The sequence below is a fragment of the Corapipo altera genome, unplaced genomic scaffold, assembly GCF_003945725.1.
Source record: "Corapipo altera isolate COAL_440 unplaced genomic scaffold, ASM394572v1 46, whole genome shotgun sequence".
NCBI classification, from domain to species: domain Eukaryota; kingdom Metazoa; phylum Chordata; class Aves; order Passeriformes; family Pipridae; genus Corapipo; species Corapipo altera.
Window position 1 is genome coordinate 1,641,600 of NW_020884883.1, and position 16,773 is coordinate 1,658,372.

At 34.5% G+C, this 16,773-nt stretch overlaps 1 protein-coding gene across 5 annotated transcripts in view; it reads left to right on the forward strand.

The window, feature by feature from the left end:
- CSMD1 (CUB and Sushi multiple domains 1) overlaps nt 1–16,773 on the forward strand; it is a 1,093,278-nt gene that overhangs the window by 889,067 nt on the left and 187,438 nt on the right. For all 5 annotated transcript variants that reach the window (XM_027640975.1, XM_027640976.1, XM_027640977.1 and 2 more), the window contains 2 exons: nt 12,637–12,828; nt 16,594–16,720. In XM_027640975.1, the coding sequence (XP_027496776.1) occupies nt 12,637–12,828; nt 16,594–16,720 (319 nt within the window). The remainder of the gene's footprint in view (nt 1–12,636; nt 12,829–16,593; nt 16,721–16,773) is intronic.

The following is a 16,773-nucleotide window of genomic DNA, read 5'->3' on the forward strand; positions in this document are numbered from 1 at the left end:
TCAAAATCTTTCATGAGCATAAAATTGGTCTTATAAGACTTTATATTTAAACTTGATTTTCACTTTTAATTTAAAGACATCTATGAAACTGCTGAATTTAATAAACAGAGTAAGTGCCAAATAATTTTTTTTCTCTAAGACAGAAACAATGAAAACCATATTATTTGGTGAATATAAGCATTGCATGAACCTCTATTTGAAAGATGATATTATCCCATGGTTTGTAAATGAAAATGCTGGTAAATTGATGTTCTGTGGTAGGAGTGCAGGCTGAATAGTCCATGGTTATTAAATTGCATTCTCCAAAGAATACTTGGAGTGAAATACAGGATTCTGTTTGAGTTAAAAATGTTTGAATTAAATATACATACACAAGATGAATAACTTTAAAAAAAAAAAAGTCACTCTGAAATTTTCAAAAGAAAAACATTTAGTTTCCAAAACTTACATAATTTATCATCCTTAAATTACTGAATTATCCCTCTGGGCATGGGATTAGAAAGAAGAAAGATGTTAACTATTTCTTATTTTCAATTAAGAAAAAAAAGAGGTTGGATATGAGGTGTCGTATCGGTTGGATAAGAGATATCACACATGTGGAAAAGGTAATTTGTTAAAGTTTATTTTGATTTGGTTCTGCAAATTACCAGTTCTAGCCTGTCAAAGGTCTCCTGACTTTTCTGTGTATGGTTCAGAGATTCTCATCTACTTAAAACAATTGGGTTTTCCCAGTGTTGTAATTCACATCTGTTATCAAGAAAAGGTCTACTTTTTAAAATCTCTTGCTATGAAGCTTAAGATGCAGTCATGTTTGCAGGTGAGAAAGAGAGAGGCTAGCAGAGTTTACCATGGTTGTCCATATGCATATGTTGTTTTACATTTATATTGAAGTTCTAACTTTAGAATATGAAAGTAAGATTTTTCAGTGATGCCAATTCAGGTAGGCTTCTTAAGCATATTTGTTTCTCACCTGCTGATGTATACACCGTACCTATAGCATGTGATTGAAATCTGCAAGCAGATTCATAATCTCAGAAGTGATGGCCTAAAGATTATATTACTTCAATATTAAAGAAATTATCATATTTGAAGCACTATTGAGACCTTAGTGGGAACAGTTTCCTTGAATTTATCAATGAATTTATCAATGCAAGTTCTGTCTCGAAAGACAGAAATTCTTTACTTACTTTTCCACCTCAACCTAAACTTTTTCTCTCATATTTTAAAAAGAATCAATTTCTATGAAACCATTATAGACTTTGCCATTATGTGTATGTGCAAATGGATTTAATGAATTTTAGCTGGGATTTGTTCCAAAACTTTGACTATTTCCTGTGTTTTTCACAAAAAGACTCCTGTTAGTTTGCAGTGAATACTTTCCTCTTTTCCAAGTCTTAGATGAGCAGACAGTAAACTTACTGTAGATTTCTTCCCACTGCTGTAACTACCAGAATTTTCCCATGAGCAAAAATTCCTATCTGAAAGCTTAGAACACTTGAACAGAACTACCAGTGTCTTATTGTTCTTTACCCCTGGCCTTCTTGCCTACATTTACTTCTTGTTGAATGAAATTTATTATTTCCTTTTTAGGATTATTGGCTCAACCCTCTCTTTTGGGAAGGAGAGATTAATAAGCAGTTCCTTAAGTCAGGTAGATATCAGCACTTAGACACCTAAGATGATGGGCTAATCCTTCTTGCAAGCTGCTTCTTGCTGCAATTCAAATGTAAGATATTCTAGGTGCCTCATTGTTGATTTGTTGTTTAATTTATGAAAGTATAAACTAGAACAATCTAATTATAAAATCTAAACTACACAAATGTGAATATATTATTCTGTTCCATGCTTCTAATACAAAATTATAATCACATATAATATATAATCATATTGTATATAATAGTGTAATATGTAGCATATATTAATATATAATATAATATAATATATAATTAGACAGTTCAAATAATTTGCAGGTGCCCCGAGATCAAAGTTTGATCTTAACTTTCTTCTGACTGATTTTTTCCTTTTAACAGCTTAGATGTAAGTATGTGACTTTTTCTCCTCTCTTGTCATTATATTAGGGAATTATTTACATTTCAACAGATTAAACTTGGTGTCCTTGAACCTAGTAATTTTTTATAACTGAAGATTAGGAATAAATAGGAAACAGATTCTTTCGGTCATCCAAAATATGTTTCTAATTATTTAGAACAGTAAGTTATTTTAGAATAAAATAAAGATTATTCCTTCAAAAGTTTATACATATTAAAATCACCCTTTCAAAACTACGTGTACATGATATATGAGCAGAATTAAGGATGAAGAATTAGGGACTATTTGGAAGAAAGATAGTTAGAAATTAATGTTATAAACTTATTTATTTCTCTTCTTCTGCTTCCATTAAGTTTCTAGATGAGGAAGGTTACTTGAGACAGGATGATGTATCGTAGACAAGACTTATGTGTTTCTTATTATCTAAGTTTTTCACCACAATGTATTCAGAACTTGATTTTCAGAAGTTCTAGGCACAATACCACTAGCCAGAAAAACAGGTTCTGTGTGCATGTTGTTCACCTGTCAGTGTGTGAAAGAATCAACACAGTGGCAGATGATGGGATACTTTTAACTTTCAGCTCTATCTGAATCATACTGGTTTTTATAAGCTTATAGAGTGCTTTTTCCATGTTTCAATCCACCCTTTACATTTGTGGTGACTTCATTCCTCTAAGAGTGAGTATTCTAGAAAAGACTGTGAGGAAGTGAATGTATCTGCAATCACTGAAGCTATTGGTATGTGTTAAGACAAGGTATCTTGCACTAAATAACACAACAACAACAAAAAAAGTGTGTATTTCTTCTCCTTTCCTTTCTCCTTTCTCTCACAAAAAAGGTAAGACAAGTCTCTTCTAACAGGTAACCTACAGATTGTTTTTAAGTACTGTATCAGTCATTGGCTGTATCAGTCATTTCCCCACTGATTATAAAGGAGGCTTAGACATGGAGATCCTGAAGATATTTCTCTGTAGACACTTGAATTAAGAGTTCTTAAACTCACATGGAATTTCACCTTTAATCCCTGCTTCTTATCTATGTATATTTGCACACCCATCTCTTTCAAGTAGTGTTATTAATTAGAAGTATTTTCTTTCAATAAAATATGAAAAGTATTTTCTTTCAAAAAATAGTCACATAAAAACTGTCTTCTACTACCTGTCTACATGTGTTTAATTTGCTTCTTAAATTTGTAATTTTTATTTGTATATGTGGATGTTGTAGATGAAAAAAAGGACAAAAAATTTTTGAATAAGACACACGGACACAAAGAACCTGGTTTGAAATTGGTGGGGAAAGGCCTTAGAACATTTTGTAATATATCTATTACAGAAGAAAATGACAGAAAAGAGTTGGTTTTCATTTTAGGCTCAAAAGACCTGTTATTGATAATGTCTTCATATCTCTACTATAATATTTTCCATGTTTACATTCTCTTTAAGATGATCTCTGTTAGAATGTAAAATACTCAATTCTCAAGACCTGAAAATATCTCAGTCCTTCCTAAAAATTTACAGATCCAAGAGAGAGCTTTGGAGCTAATTTTGTCCCAGTGCATACAGGCCATGCTTATTTGTCATTGTAGGCTCTTTGAAAGTTCATGCAAGTTTCTGATACCTCACTATAGCCACATTATACAGACACTTTTCTTTCTATAGATTTTTCTATCATTCTAATTAGGTAGAGATTTTTGTAATTGGTCAATTTTCCAGTACATTTTTTCCCTGCAACTGTAGGTTTCAATAGCACATAAATGGTTCCAAGACAGAATGAAAATGCTAAGAACTCTTATTTTGAATTGCATTGATTTAATTAAATAGATTATGTTATGGATGTTTAAGATGCAGCAACTGCAGAATGAGTATTTGTTGACATTTATATGCATTTATATGCATTTAGAAATCCAAGAACATAAACTTAAGTAACATTACTTTTAATTACTCTTTGGTAGTTCAAACATATGAACAGTTGATATGTGTTAAACACATCAACTATGTTTATGAGCTTAAATAACTTCAGATTTAGGTAACACTAAAAAAGTTATTGATATGTTACCAATGTTTTCATATTACCTTTATTTTTTAATATTAAAACATCTGTTAATGTTAATAACATTAAATGTTATTAATGTTAATTAATAACATTTTATAATAAATGTAATATTTTTGTGTATGTACTGAAATAGTGTTTATATATGCATTTATCCTTCTTTTTTGAAGTCATGCAAAAGTATTTTATCACATCACTTTCAGAAGCTGAAGATAGATTATACACTATTTTTGTACTTTCCATGGAACTATATGACTATAAACTTATTCATCTGAGCTAAGACCAGTGATAGTGTTGACATACACCTACAGGATATAATTTTTATATTTTGAGGCCCTGATTATCTTTAGATTACTCATCTAAAGTTTTGAAAGTAACCCAGATGGCATTTCTTTTGTAATGTCTTTCCAGTTTTGTCTGGAGGCTTTTTATTTAGGATCTTACTGCAAACCAACAGAGTTCACAGAAGTCACAGCACAGGTTCATGTTCTTGAATTTACAAGAAGAAATTCCTTTATTTGGTGGTTATAGTATTCTGGAATCATATCCGAGGCCAAGGTTCCATGATCATTAGAAATGAATCTGTACAGCATCAGAATGCCCAGCAGTGCAAATCTGATCTGAATCTAGTACAAACACGATTGAATTTCTGTGAAATTAACTATAGCATACAGAAGGAAACTTATAAGCATTTTGTGCTTTTATGGCAGTTTTATATATGGTTTGGCATAAAGTCAGAATGCAATTGACACTAATTGATTCAACATAGCCATAAATAAAGCTAATATGTCAAAAAGCTGTTGAACAAATTTGCACCACAGGACCACAGTATTAAGGGCTGTGATGTTACATATATTTTACTGTCAGTTCAATTACTTCCTCTGCTTTCTCTCTCTTCTTTCTTTTTAATTGTCATAGTATATTTAGTGCCAAAGCATGAAAAAGGTTTACTAAGCCAGAAAGAAAAAAAGAAAAAAAAAAGAACAGGAAGGAATAAAACCCTGCAACCTAATTTCTTGGCTGCCGATAGAGGACTTATATTCTGATCCCTAATAATACTGTGCTTATATGTTCTACTAAGTCAGTCATTATGTAACATACATCAGTATACCTTTGTGTAGGAACTAAAATTTGGATGAGTACTGTACCTCACAATTCAGAGTGTCTTTGTTGCTTTTATCCATTCATAAATGTCTTAGTGGTGAACTCAATATTGGAGTTTCAAAATAGGGGCCAAGTATATAAAGGTTGGTAATGCATGCCTTTGAGTGCTTACTTTTTCATGTGTCTGGCTTTAGGTGAATTATTGTTTGAAAATACCTTAGGACTTCTTCCAGAAAAAGGAGTGGGAAATTATTTGGTTTATGTTATTGACTTTTAATTTGGCCACTGTAGGTTTACATGCAGTGTAAATGTATATATATATATATATATATATATATATATATATATGTAGTAAGTGAACGGTATTCTTCTTTTCCAAATGGGTGAAGGGAACATTTGCAGATACCTCAGAACTTCATCAGCTTCTGTTTAAAGTGCACTGTGCAATATAGAATCTCTGAAAATTTACCTAGGAGACACAAAATGAACACTCACTTCTTCATATTGATGACAGGTTGGGGAAGGTACAAACTTGAAGCTGAACTGGAAGATGTGCTTCATGCATGCACATGGTATACTTCACCCACTAATGGGCACCAAATCCAGCCCAAAGTAAAAACACTTGAGTGCAGAGAGTGTGGACATCATGTCCTCAGCGTCATTGTTTCACTACCCAGATTTACTTCTACTATACTGCGCTGCTTACTAGTGTGGCTAGTACCACAGAGCCCATCATAATTAAACTGAGTTGAAAGAAGTTATAATTAGTAGTCTACATATATTACAGAGGTGTCAATAATTTTTACGCTGACAACTGGTGTTTCTATATTCCTGATTATTTACATCAAATATGACAGAGCAAATCATGTTTGATAAATAATGTCAGGAGGTGGCAGCCAGTCATCAATATATATTCTGACTGGTTTGGTTTTAATTTAACTGGCTTTTATTCATTCATTGTTCTGATAATCCTATAATGAAACTCAAGAATAAGGTAATTGGCAGCAATTTGCCAGTACAATAATCTTTCTAAGCAGTAAGAATATTGGTAGATTTTCTCTGACTGCTGGCTTGTTTCAGTGTCAGATAAACCCAAGCACTGTGATTATGTGGAGCTCATGACCATATTTCCTTGCTATGAAAGTTCACAGTGTCAAACACTGGAGTTTGGTTTCAAAATTTCTACAATGAGATTTCACAACAATATGGTTCTTTATGACAAATTACACCAGATGTACAAGAGCATCAGGTAAAAATGAAATGGAAAGTTCTAATTTTTGTGTGTGAGGGGAAGGGGAATAAATTGGGTAGGAAGAGCTGGAAAGGCAGCTTGCCAGTGAACACACAGGGCTAGATCCTGCTGTATTTGTACACGATGAGCAGCATCTACATGCATGTGAAATACCATGATTTTTAATAGGCCTACTGAGAAACAGAGATAGTCTTGCTGATAGAGAAGTGTAGTGAACCTGTGGTTACAAATTATGTACTGTTGTTCTTATATTTTTTTCTAGAGTATACAAAATGGCATTTTAAAAATTTGGTGTTGATAGGAGAAATAGGAACTTTACTCATAGTATCCCAGAATGCCCAAATAAGGAACAATATCATCTTAGAGAAGTCCTCAGGGATTAGATAACGGATATACTCAAGCACAGAGGATGTAAACTAAGCTCTGTGTACCCAAACAAAATAAAATAAAGAATAAACGTGACAGTTTTTGGTGGCAAAGCACCATGATGCTGTACCTGCTCAAGAGCTGAGGTCAAGACGATGAAGAAGACCCAGAAGGACCAAACAAGGACGTCCATAGGGGAGTAACTATGTAAAGCAAACTAATGAATATGTATTAGTAAGCAAGGCTATCTAATGAATATGTAAATAATGTGTAATAAAAAGTCCTGTCCATCTGTCATTTGTCATGTTTGATTAGAGGAACTATCCTCTGAATACCTAGTATGCTGAATAAAGAAGAATACCCTTTTTAACATCTACGAATTGGTGTTAAGAAGTTTGTTTCTGCTGCTTTTCAGTATCACATAAAAGCCAGCAATTAGTTTGTTGGATGTTGTTCCGGAGAATATTCTATTTTTGAGATACAAAAAGCAATAATACTCTTTATTTTGCTACACTGAATGTTTGTACACAATTTCTTTTTCTAGGGATAATAGGTGCAAACACAGCTAAAAATTAAGAGAACCACTGGACTCTTACTGAATTATCAATACCTAGAAGAAATTAAAATCAAGCTGGTCTTTTGATAGAAATATCTCAATAATCTAAACAAACTAGCAAATTCTGAAGGGATAAGTGTCTTTTAACATCTTTATCGATGATTTAGATGAGGGGATTGAGTCCATCATCAGCAAATTTGCAGATGACACCAAGTTGACAGAGAGTGTCGACCTGCTGGAAGGCAGGAGGGCTCTGCAGAGGGATCTGGATAGACTGGAGAGATGGGCTGACTCCAATGGAATGAAGTTCAACAAGGCCAAGTGCCGGGTCCTGCACTTTGGCCACAACAACCCCCTGTAGTGCTACAGACTGGGGACAGAGTGGTTGGAGAGCAGCCAGGCGGAAAAGGACCTGGGGGTGCTGATCGACAGGAGGCTGAACATGAGCCAGCAGTGTGCCCAGGTGACCAAGAAGGCCAATGGCATCCTGGCCTGCATCAGGAACAGTGTGGCCAGCAGGAGCAGGGAAGTGATCCTTCCCCTGTACTCTGCATTGGTGAGGCCACACCTTGAGTATTGTGTTCAGCTCTGGGCCCCTCAGTTCAGGAAGGATATTGAGGTGCTGGAGCGGGTCCAGAGAAGAGCAACGAGGCTGGTGAAGGGACTTGAGCACAAGTCCTATAAGGAGAGGCTGAGGGAGTTGGGGTTGTTTAGTCTGGAGAAGAGAAGGCTTAGAGGCGACCTCATCACTCTCTTCAACTACCTGAAGGGAGGTTATAGCCAGGTGGGGGTTGGTCTCTTCTCCCAGGCAACCAACAATAGGACAAGGGGACATGGGCTCAAGCTCTGCCAGGGGAGGTTTAGGTTAGATGTTAGGAAGAAATTCTTTACAGAGAGGGTTATCAGGCATTGGAACGGCCTACCCAGAGAGGTGGTGGATTCACCATCCCTGGAGGTTTTTAAAAAGAGATTGGACATGGCCCTTAGTGCCATGATATAGTAATTGGAGTTGGATTGGAGATTGGACTTGATGATCTTGGAGGTCTTTTCCAACCCAATCTATTCTATGATTCTATGATTCTATGATTAAGGATATTTAAATTTAGGTTTTATATTTTTGTTTCCAGTTAGTTATTTTTATTTGCATGTTATTTTCAAATTTATTGTGTGTGAATTAGGAAATTGAATTCTGGTACCTAACCTAGTGACTTGTTATATTCTCTACACTCATCTCATCTAATACTTTACCCCAAATAAATATTTGATTTGGGTTTAAAATAGACTGACTGAAAATATTAACTCCTCTATTGATATAAATGCTCCCACAGAGTCTCAAAAATAAGATTTAAAAAAGCAATAAACTTCTGTAAGGGACTTCATGTCCTTTGACACATGTAAAGGCTGAGAATTTCCTGTATGTACCACTGTGCACTCAGACACAGTGTTTTTACCAAAGTTGTGTTTTGCTATTTATAATTTTAAAGGTACTTTGTTGTTTACAGATACAGGAATACAGTTCAGTGAATATTTGTAGAGTGTGAGGCTCTTGAAGAAGTAGGCAATTCACCTTGGGATAGACAGGTAAAAAAGTCTTTCCACAGGCCAAAAAAAATTAATTTGGAGAACATGTAGTAATCTAAAATGCAAAGGAAGTGAAAAACCTCTATGTTAGTGGATACTTGAAGGTATAAGTGACTTACAATAATGATGTGAAGTATTAATAAAGTAAAATAAAAACTGGAATAGCTTTAGTGCTACTCAGTTCTATTTCAAAGCAAGAATAGAGAAAGTGCAGGTTTCTCTCAAACTTCTAAAGCTTGTGACATGATCTCTTTACTTCTTCACATCTATCATGTATGTTTACACCTTGTACAAAACTGAATGCTAACTGGAATACATGAAATCATAGCAAGTCAGAACAATAATTTCAACTCAGTCTTGACATCTTCTGTAGTGGAGATGCCTGTATAGCAGACTAGGAAGGCTTGTTTGTCTAAAAGTTCATTTCATTTCATCCAAATTTGTCTGTTATAAATTACCACCAACCTCTCTCTGACAACCTTTTCTTCTTTATGTGGTAGAAGGAACTGGAGAATCAATCTCTAACTGTATATCATATTTATGGAAATTTTTTTCATTAGACGCAAATAGTTTCTTTAATCCAGGAAGTTTCTTTAATCCAGAATCCTCTGTCAATAATATGCCACTGCCTGTGATAACCTACAAAGAATGGGAAAGTGTCTAAAAACAGGTGGCAAAGAAATAATGTTACACTGGCTCATGCTGTCAAATCAGCCTTAAAATATCATGTTATCTACTAAACTTACATTTTCAGGATTTTACATTAATGTCTCTGTATGTTTAATAAGGAAATTAAAATAACAAAATATAGCTATTTCTTGTGAAGTTCAGCTCATCTGAATGACCTAATCATCTTGGCTCTCTGTAGTTTGTGAAGAGAAATAGTCCTCTTTAGAATTGTGCAGTCCATCCAATCTATTTTTTTTTTACATTAGTATATTGAGTATGGCTGAGCTGGAGTTCATTTCCCCATAGCAACCCTCACAGCTTTGCATTGGTAGCTAGAAAGGTGTTGATAACATACCAGTGTTTTGGCTACTGCTGAGCACAGCATCAGCACTGTAACATTCCTTCCTCAATCGAGGGCAAGATCCTGGGAGGGGACACAAGTAGGCCAGCTGGTCCAAACTGACCAAAGGGATATTCCATACCATATGATGTCAGCTCAGATATAAAAGCTAAGGCAAAAGGACGAAGGGGGGCATTCATTGTTTCCAATGGCTGCCTGCTAAGAAACCATTACATGTGGCTGAAGCTCTGCTTCCTGGGAAGCGGCCATTGCTGCTGATGGGAAGTAGAGAACAAATCTTGTTATTTTGTGCTTCACTTTTACCCACAAAAATTTTTGCTTCTTCTTTATTGAACATCCTTATCTCAACCCACAAGAGACATTTTTCATCTTATTCTCTCTCCCCTGTCTGACTTGAAAGGGGAGTGATAGAGCACCTTGCTGGGTAACTGGTGTCCAGCCAAGGTCAACCCACTACACTTAGGATGAGATTAACCATGCTCCATAAGTTAGTATTAACTCTAAAGTACAGAAAACTTCAGATATGACTGTTTATATAATCAATTCTGAGAACCAGTTAAAATGTTTGCTACTTCTTTTTTTTTGGAAATTGAATGTGTTTGCTTTTTTCTTTTTTTCTCAACAAAAAGAAATTGCTGGATTGTGCAAATTTTCACATGGAAAAAATATTTTAGAAAGAGAATAATGATAAATCTCTATAATCCTTTTGTACTGTGTGTGATCATAGATATTCTTCACATAAAGGCTGCACCTCTGTTACTAAACTAAACTGTATCAAGGCATAGTATGAACATGGAGATGTGACTTTTTTAGACTGACAATATTTTAGGATAAATGCTAACATGCTTCTATGTTAACTTCTTCTATCTAGGACTTTTCCAAACAGTCATAATATAGTAGACAGACAGCTGAATTCCCAGGAAGTGGCTTATAAACATCTATGCTCTTTCAAATAATTGAATTTAACAGTGCATGGCTGTGGTCAGAGTACTCTTATTGGTCTTGGGGTTTGATATTTCTTAAGGTATTAGCACAGAGAGAGCAGTGTCTATGTGATGGAATAGCATTCTTTTTTTGGGTGCAATTCATTTTCCTTAAGTCTAGGTACTTAAAATTCTGGGCCAGTATAGCCTACTATATAAAGAATCAATCTAGGCGCAGTTTAAAGTAAAGGTAGAAAATAAATGTCTCCAGAAACTGATTGAACTGACTGATCTGAATATCTGTTAAAATAAGGGGTAGTTTATTTTCTAGAAAGTCATATTTCTTTACTGACTATGAAAGTAGCCTAGGCTAACTAGTTCGAATTTATCCTTCTAATTTTCAGAATCCTGAGTTATAACAGGTAAAAAACAAACTTTGTGCCCAATAAGTGAACAAAGAAAACAAGGGTATTTTGTGTTTTCAGAGGACTCAGTTGACGGATATCTTTAGCATGTGTACAGGAAGGAAAGGTCCTCAGACTCCTTGCCATTTTTTCAGCTGTTGTTGATCTCAGTGCCAGGAGGAAGGCAACAAGAAAAATGTGATACCGACTCTAGTTCGTGTATTTGTAAAATAATGAAAGGTTTTCTATAGTTATGTACTACTTAGTGAAGGACCTCACAGAATCATAGAATGGTTTGGATTGCAAGGGACTTTAAAGACTATCTAGTACCAACAGCTCTAGGAAATGGGCATCCACAACTTACCTGAGAAAGCTCAGGTATAGAATGAGCTGAAAACAGAAAACTGAAGGGAAGAACAGCAGCCTGATTCAGAAATCACTTAAAGAAGTTGTTCAGTCAAATAACGATAGTAAAATGGAAAATATTTGTAGAGTCACAATTACTTCCCTGGTATGAAGACATGGCAGTCGAAAAGAAGAATCCATGATGAAGAAGAATCTGGAGTTGAGAAAGATGAATTTGGAACCTCTCTTTATGCTACTGCAAGAACTGGAACTCAAGGCAGAAGGAGAGATATAAAATGCATTTTTACATTTCAGCAGTGCTATACAGAGAAAATGCAGAGAGGAATGGGTAAAATGTGGAAAGAGTTGTAGCTGCTGAGAGTAGATCTGCTCATTCCATGGAGCACAGAGGGAACTGTTTATCCCGTTCAGCATGTTGGTCGGCCAAAAAGGAGAATGCTAATTGAAAATCAGTTCTTCATTTCAGCAGAGATGAAACTGAAGCCATGTTATCTTGATGCTAGGATGGATGAAATAGCCTTTCCATTTTCTTCCTGAGTTACCACTGTGGTGTCCTGCCTTCATTATGGAGATTAGATGAGGAAGTGAAACTCCCACTTAGTGCCAAATACAGGATCGATACTTCCTTTCCACTGAATAAAATAGAATGAAAGCATAGAAGTGGTACAAATTAATAAATTTTTCACTAATCTTATTTTAGGATAGTATAGATAATATACTTTCTTCAATAAGCTAATACAATAATCAAATATGAAAATAACAATTAGTTCCTGGTGTTTCAGTTTCTGAGTTTCCCAATTTATATATAATTTATCTTTGATCACTGGGGATACATCTAACATAATTGAATCACAAGAATATAATTTGCATCAGGATCAGATTCATTGGCATTATATCTTGTTTGATATTTTATATCTCCATGTCTTTTTTTCTTCTTTTCTCATTTCTGTTTGCAGGTTTCGACCTAGTGAAGTGTGAAGATCCTGGCATACCAAATTATGGCTACAAGATACGAGATGAAGGACATTTTATAGACACTGTCATTTTATACAGCTGTAATCCTGGCTATACAATGCATGGTAGTAGCATTATGACCTGCTTAAGTGGAGATCGAAGAGTTTGGGACAAACCTTTGCCTACTTGCATAGGTAATATGGATTGTGACAATGACTGGTCATAGGTTTCAAGCAAAAAACCCAAATATTCTGTCTTTCTGTACTTCATCAGATGATAAAGGTGCAAATGTTTTAAATTTCAAGTAAAGATTTATTGTGGACATGGAAATATAACTTCTCTGAAATAGATGGTTGGCTATTAATGGCTATAAAACTACTGGCAAATACTTCTCTCTTTAGAGCAGCCTTTGATGAAATACTACTGCTTTGGTTCTGATGATGCTCTGGGTCATCAAGTCTGATATGCTATCACAGGCAATGGTATTATCTAAATACTTCATAAAGTAAGAAAACCCCATCATACAGCAATTAAAATTGTTTTTGGGGTTTTTTTACCTCATCAGTTTTCATCAGGAATTATTTCAGCATCTTATTCCTATGAAGCTACTTTCTAATTTCGTTCTTACATTAGTGGATTTTTTTTATCTGTGTGCTCATGAGTCATTGTTGTCATTCTAGGACACCCCATCTGTCAGAGCTTCAAGGTAGACCTTTTCTTTAAATATCACGTCTTCAAGTGCCTAAAACTATGTTTCATTACAACCAATATAAATGTTAAATAAAGAATTACTAGGTGAGATGCAGAAAATAACACTGGTATAGCTATTACTTATTGTGCCTTTACTAGGCAGTTTTCATCCTCCAATTTTTTTTCCAATCCAGTAATTACCATTGGCTTCTTGAGTTCAATTTTTACTTGATTGTTTTCCTGTTCTTAGTTTTCCCATGAGTCTTTCTTTCTACATGTCTTGTGGTGGTTAGTTTTTACCTCTGCTGCCTGCTGCAGGCAGATCACCAACTCCTTTCAGCACTCACGGCACCAGTAGGATATTTGCTTGCTGCTTCTCTCCCATTTTGGGTGGTACATTCTCCGTTCCAGGATCTACTTCCTGATGAACAAGTTCACAGACCTGCAGACTACAAAAGAGGAAGCTCCCTTCCTTTCAAACAATCAACTTACCCAGAGGGTAAGTGCCAGAAAAACATCAGTGAACAGCATTTCTGCTGTCATAATAGAGGTGTTATTTTTCCCACTTGATTCTAGAATTATATCTGTAAGTTTTCTCCTACATGTATATGAGAGGTCAAAACAACTCTATCCAGTTTTGATTTAAAGACTTTTCCAGGCTCTTTATACATTCATGTCCTCAAGCTCCTCAGTTTAATTGGCTAGCTTCCTTTTCCTCTAAGTTTGCCCTTTTGTAGAGAAAAACCATAATTAGCCCTACCTTTGCCTATATCCCCACTTAATTTAAATGAAGTTGTTACTCTAAGGTCATTTTCTGCAACATTTACTTGTGCCTGTGTTCACTACCAAGTAAGTATTTGAAGCAACTCTCTAAAATACTTCAAGTCTATTAGGTGAATAAATCCAACCATCTACCTATTTCCTTTTCTTTGTATGATGATTTGTCTTCTGATCTGTATGTGAGATGTTAAAATCTCAACCATACAATATTTAAAATAATAATAATAAAAAAAAATCCTATACTCCAATCTAACCTGGAGAAAGCTAGGGAACCCAGGATGAAGCGAATCTAAAGAAAATTGCCATCTTTGCTCCAGTAGAACATCTTTCATAATCCTTCTCAAAAATATTTTTGCCCAATACATATGTTTTTATGCTGACTTTATTTAGTTTTCTATGTAATGCACCTTTCCTGCTATGTAATGCCTTCCAGTCAGGTATCTCTAGCTGTATTTCCAGTTTTCTTGGTAACAGCATACTTTTAAACTTCTGTATTTCCCTCATGATTGCCACTCTGTCTTTTTCCCTTTCTTTTTTTCTTTTCCTTTATATTTTGATTTGTGCCTGGTGTGACTAGATTTGATTTCTGTATTTTGTTTCTAAGATTTTTTAATCACTTGTACCACAATTTCTTGAGTATCTTATTACATCTCTAAGTGACATTTTGTTCCACTATCAATAGAATATTCAAATTTCTTTTAGTATCCTGAGACAGATTTTGGTCTTACTTTCCATCTTTTTAACCAAAAGTTATCTTTCTATGTACTTTTATCTCATTACAAACATTTTTAATTGCTGTCCTTGATCCTCTCTTTAAAATCAAATTTTGCCATTGCATCAGTTTTATATGACACCTCTTCTTGTTTCTCAGTTTAGAAGTCTTCTGAAGCATTAATTAGTTCCCCAAGAAGTCAAATGTCCACTATCCTCTCTTAAAATCTTCTAAGAGTGACTCTTTCTCAATAGTCTTTTGCAAACGGTCTGTTATCATCATTCAATTGTAGGGGTTTTTTACTGTTCTGTGCGCAGGAAAACTTGTCACGAAGATCCCTGAAAACTCAGTGAAACATCTGCAGATTATTTCATGCTTTTTTCCCCTCTCTTCAGAGTATTTATAAAATCTGTTCTTCCATTAGTTTTATCTTATGTTATCACAGTTTGATCTTTTCCTACTCTGATTTGAATGACTCATTTTTCTTCCTTTTTCTGAAGTTGTCATGAGCTTCCAAACATCAGTTTCTTTCTTAGACATATTTTCATAACATACTCATCTTTGTGGAGATGTTTTTCTTTTTGTCTTGTGTTTTAGATCAGCATTTGATATTTGCTGTTCTTTTCAATTACGTATTCTTCATTGTCTTTACTACCATTTCAGTCTCACTAAAAAAATCAAACTTATTCATAGACATATTCTACATATTTTACACTTAGTCATTTTAGTGATACACTTCTGTATTGGTCTTAACGTTCATTTTAATTTTTTTCTTATGTTCTAAACCTTAAAGAAGAAAACCAATTAATTCTTGTAATTCCTTATCTAGAAGATTATAGGACTTGTTTGAATATAAGTCACTTCTATTAGTTATAATATAGTTGTTTATATAGTATATTCTTGGAGGTGGTGATTTTACTGTGTGCTTATTCTGCATATTTTAGGAATACAACATGCATAAGTAGGAATTCAAGTAAATTACTTAACTGAAGAGTCACTGATCCTTTTTGGTTCACTGGCATGTGGTTGTTACATGGTTTCTTTTCTTTGGGGGTGTCTTTGTACTGGCCAGACAACAGCACGATACTCTTAAGCAAGCAACATAAGAATCATTTGATTCAGGATGCTTAGCACTGCTATTCGTCTCTCCAAAAAGATAGCATTGATAAAATTCTTTTAAAACAGACATAGCATGCTATCAAGTCATAGCTTTCTAATTTATTCTTTCACTTTGCAAGCATATGGCATTTAAATTTTTAAATACTAAAGGAGATTGCTAGGCAATACTTAACTGCTTTTTGATCTAATTAAACTTGAAGTTCTATGGAAGTAACTTGAAAAACATTAAACTATAAACATTTTGACATTAGAACAACAGAGAAAGCTATTTTAATTACAAAATTCCATGTTGTGAAGTTGAATTCAAACTTAGAAAAGACAAACATGTTAGATGAGGTATTTCTGAAACATTTTTGCTATCTTGCTGATGCAAAAATTGTACTTTTGTAGTCTCAATTCATATGGAACTACTCTGGTAAGTTTAGTGACATAATCACAGAAGTATGCTTTATTCCTTTATAACAAGGTAGGAATGAGATCATTATATGTGCATTTTTAACTTATATACATGTCCTAGTTTGCATCTGTGTGTACTTCTTCTGAGTACACAGGTCATTCTGTTAACTTTTTAGAAAACACAGACTAGTGGAATGGGCAGAAAACGGAAGTGCAAATTAATATGGTCTTGTTACAAATAAATGTAATCCTTATTTTGTAGCTGAGTGTGGTGGTCGAATTCATGCTGCTACATCAGGGCGCATTTTGTCCCCCGGTTACCCAGCGCCATATGACAACAATCTTCATTGCACTTGGATTATTGAAGCAGATCCAGGAAAGACAATAAGGTACATGCTTAATTTCGGTATTTATTGTTGACTTCAGTATTTTATAAATTTTA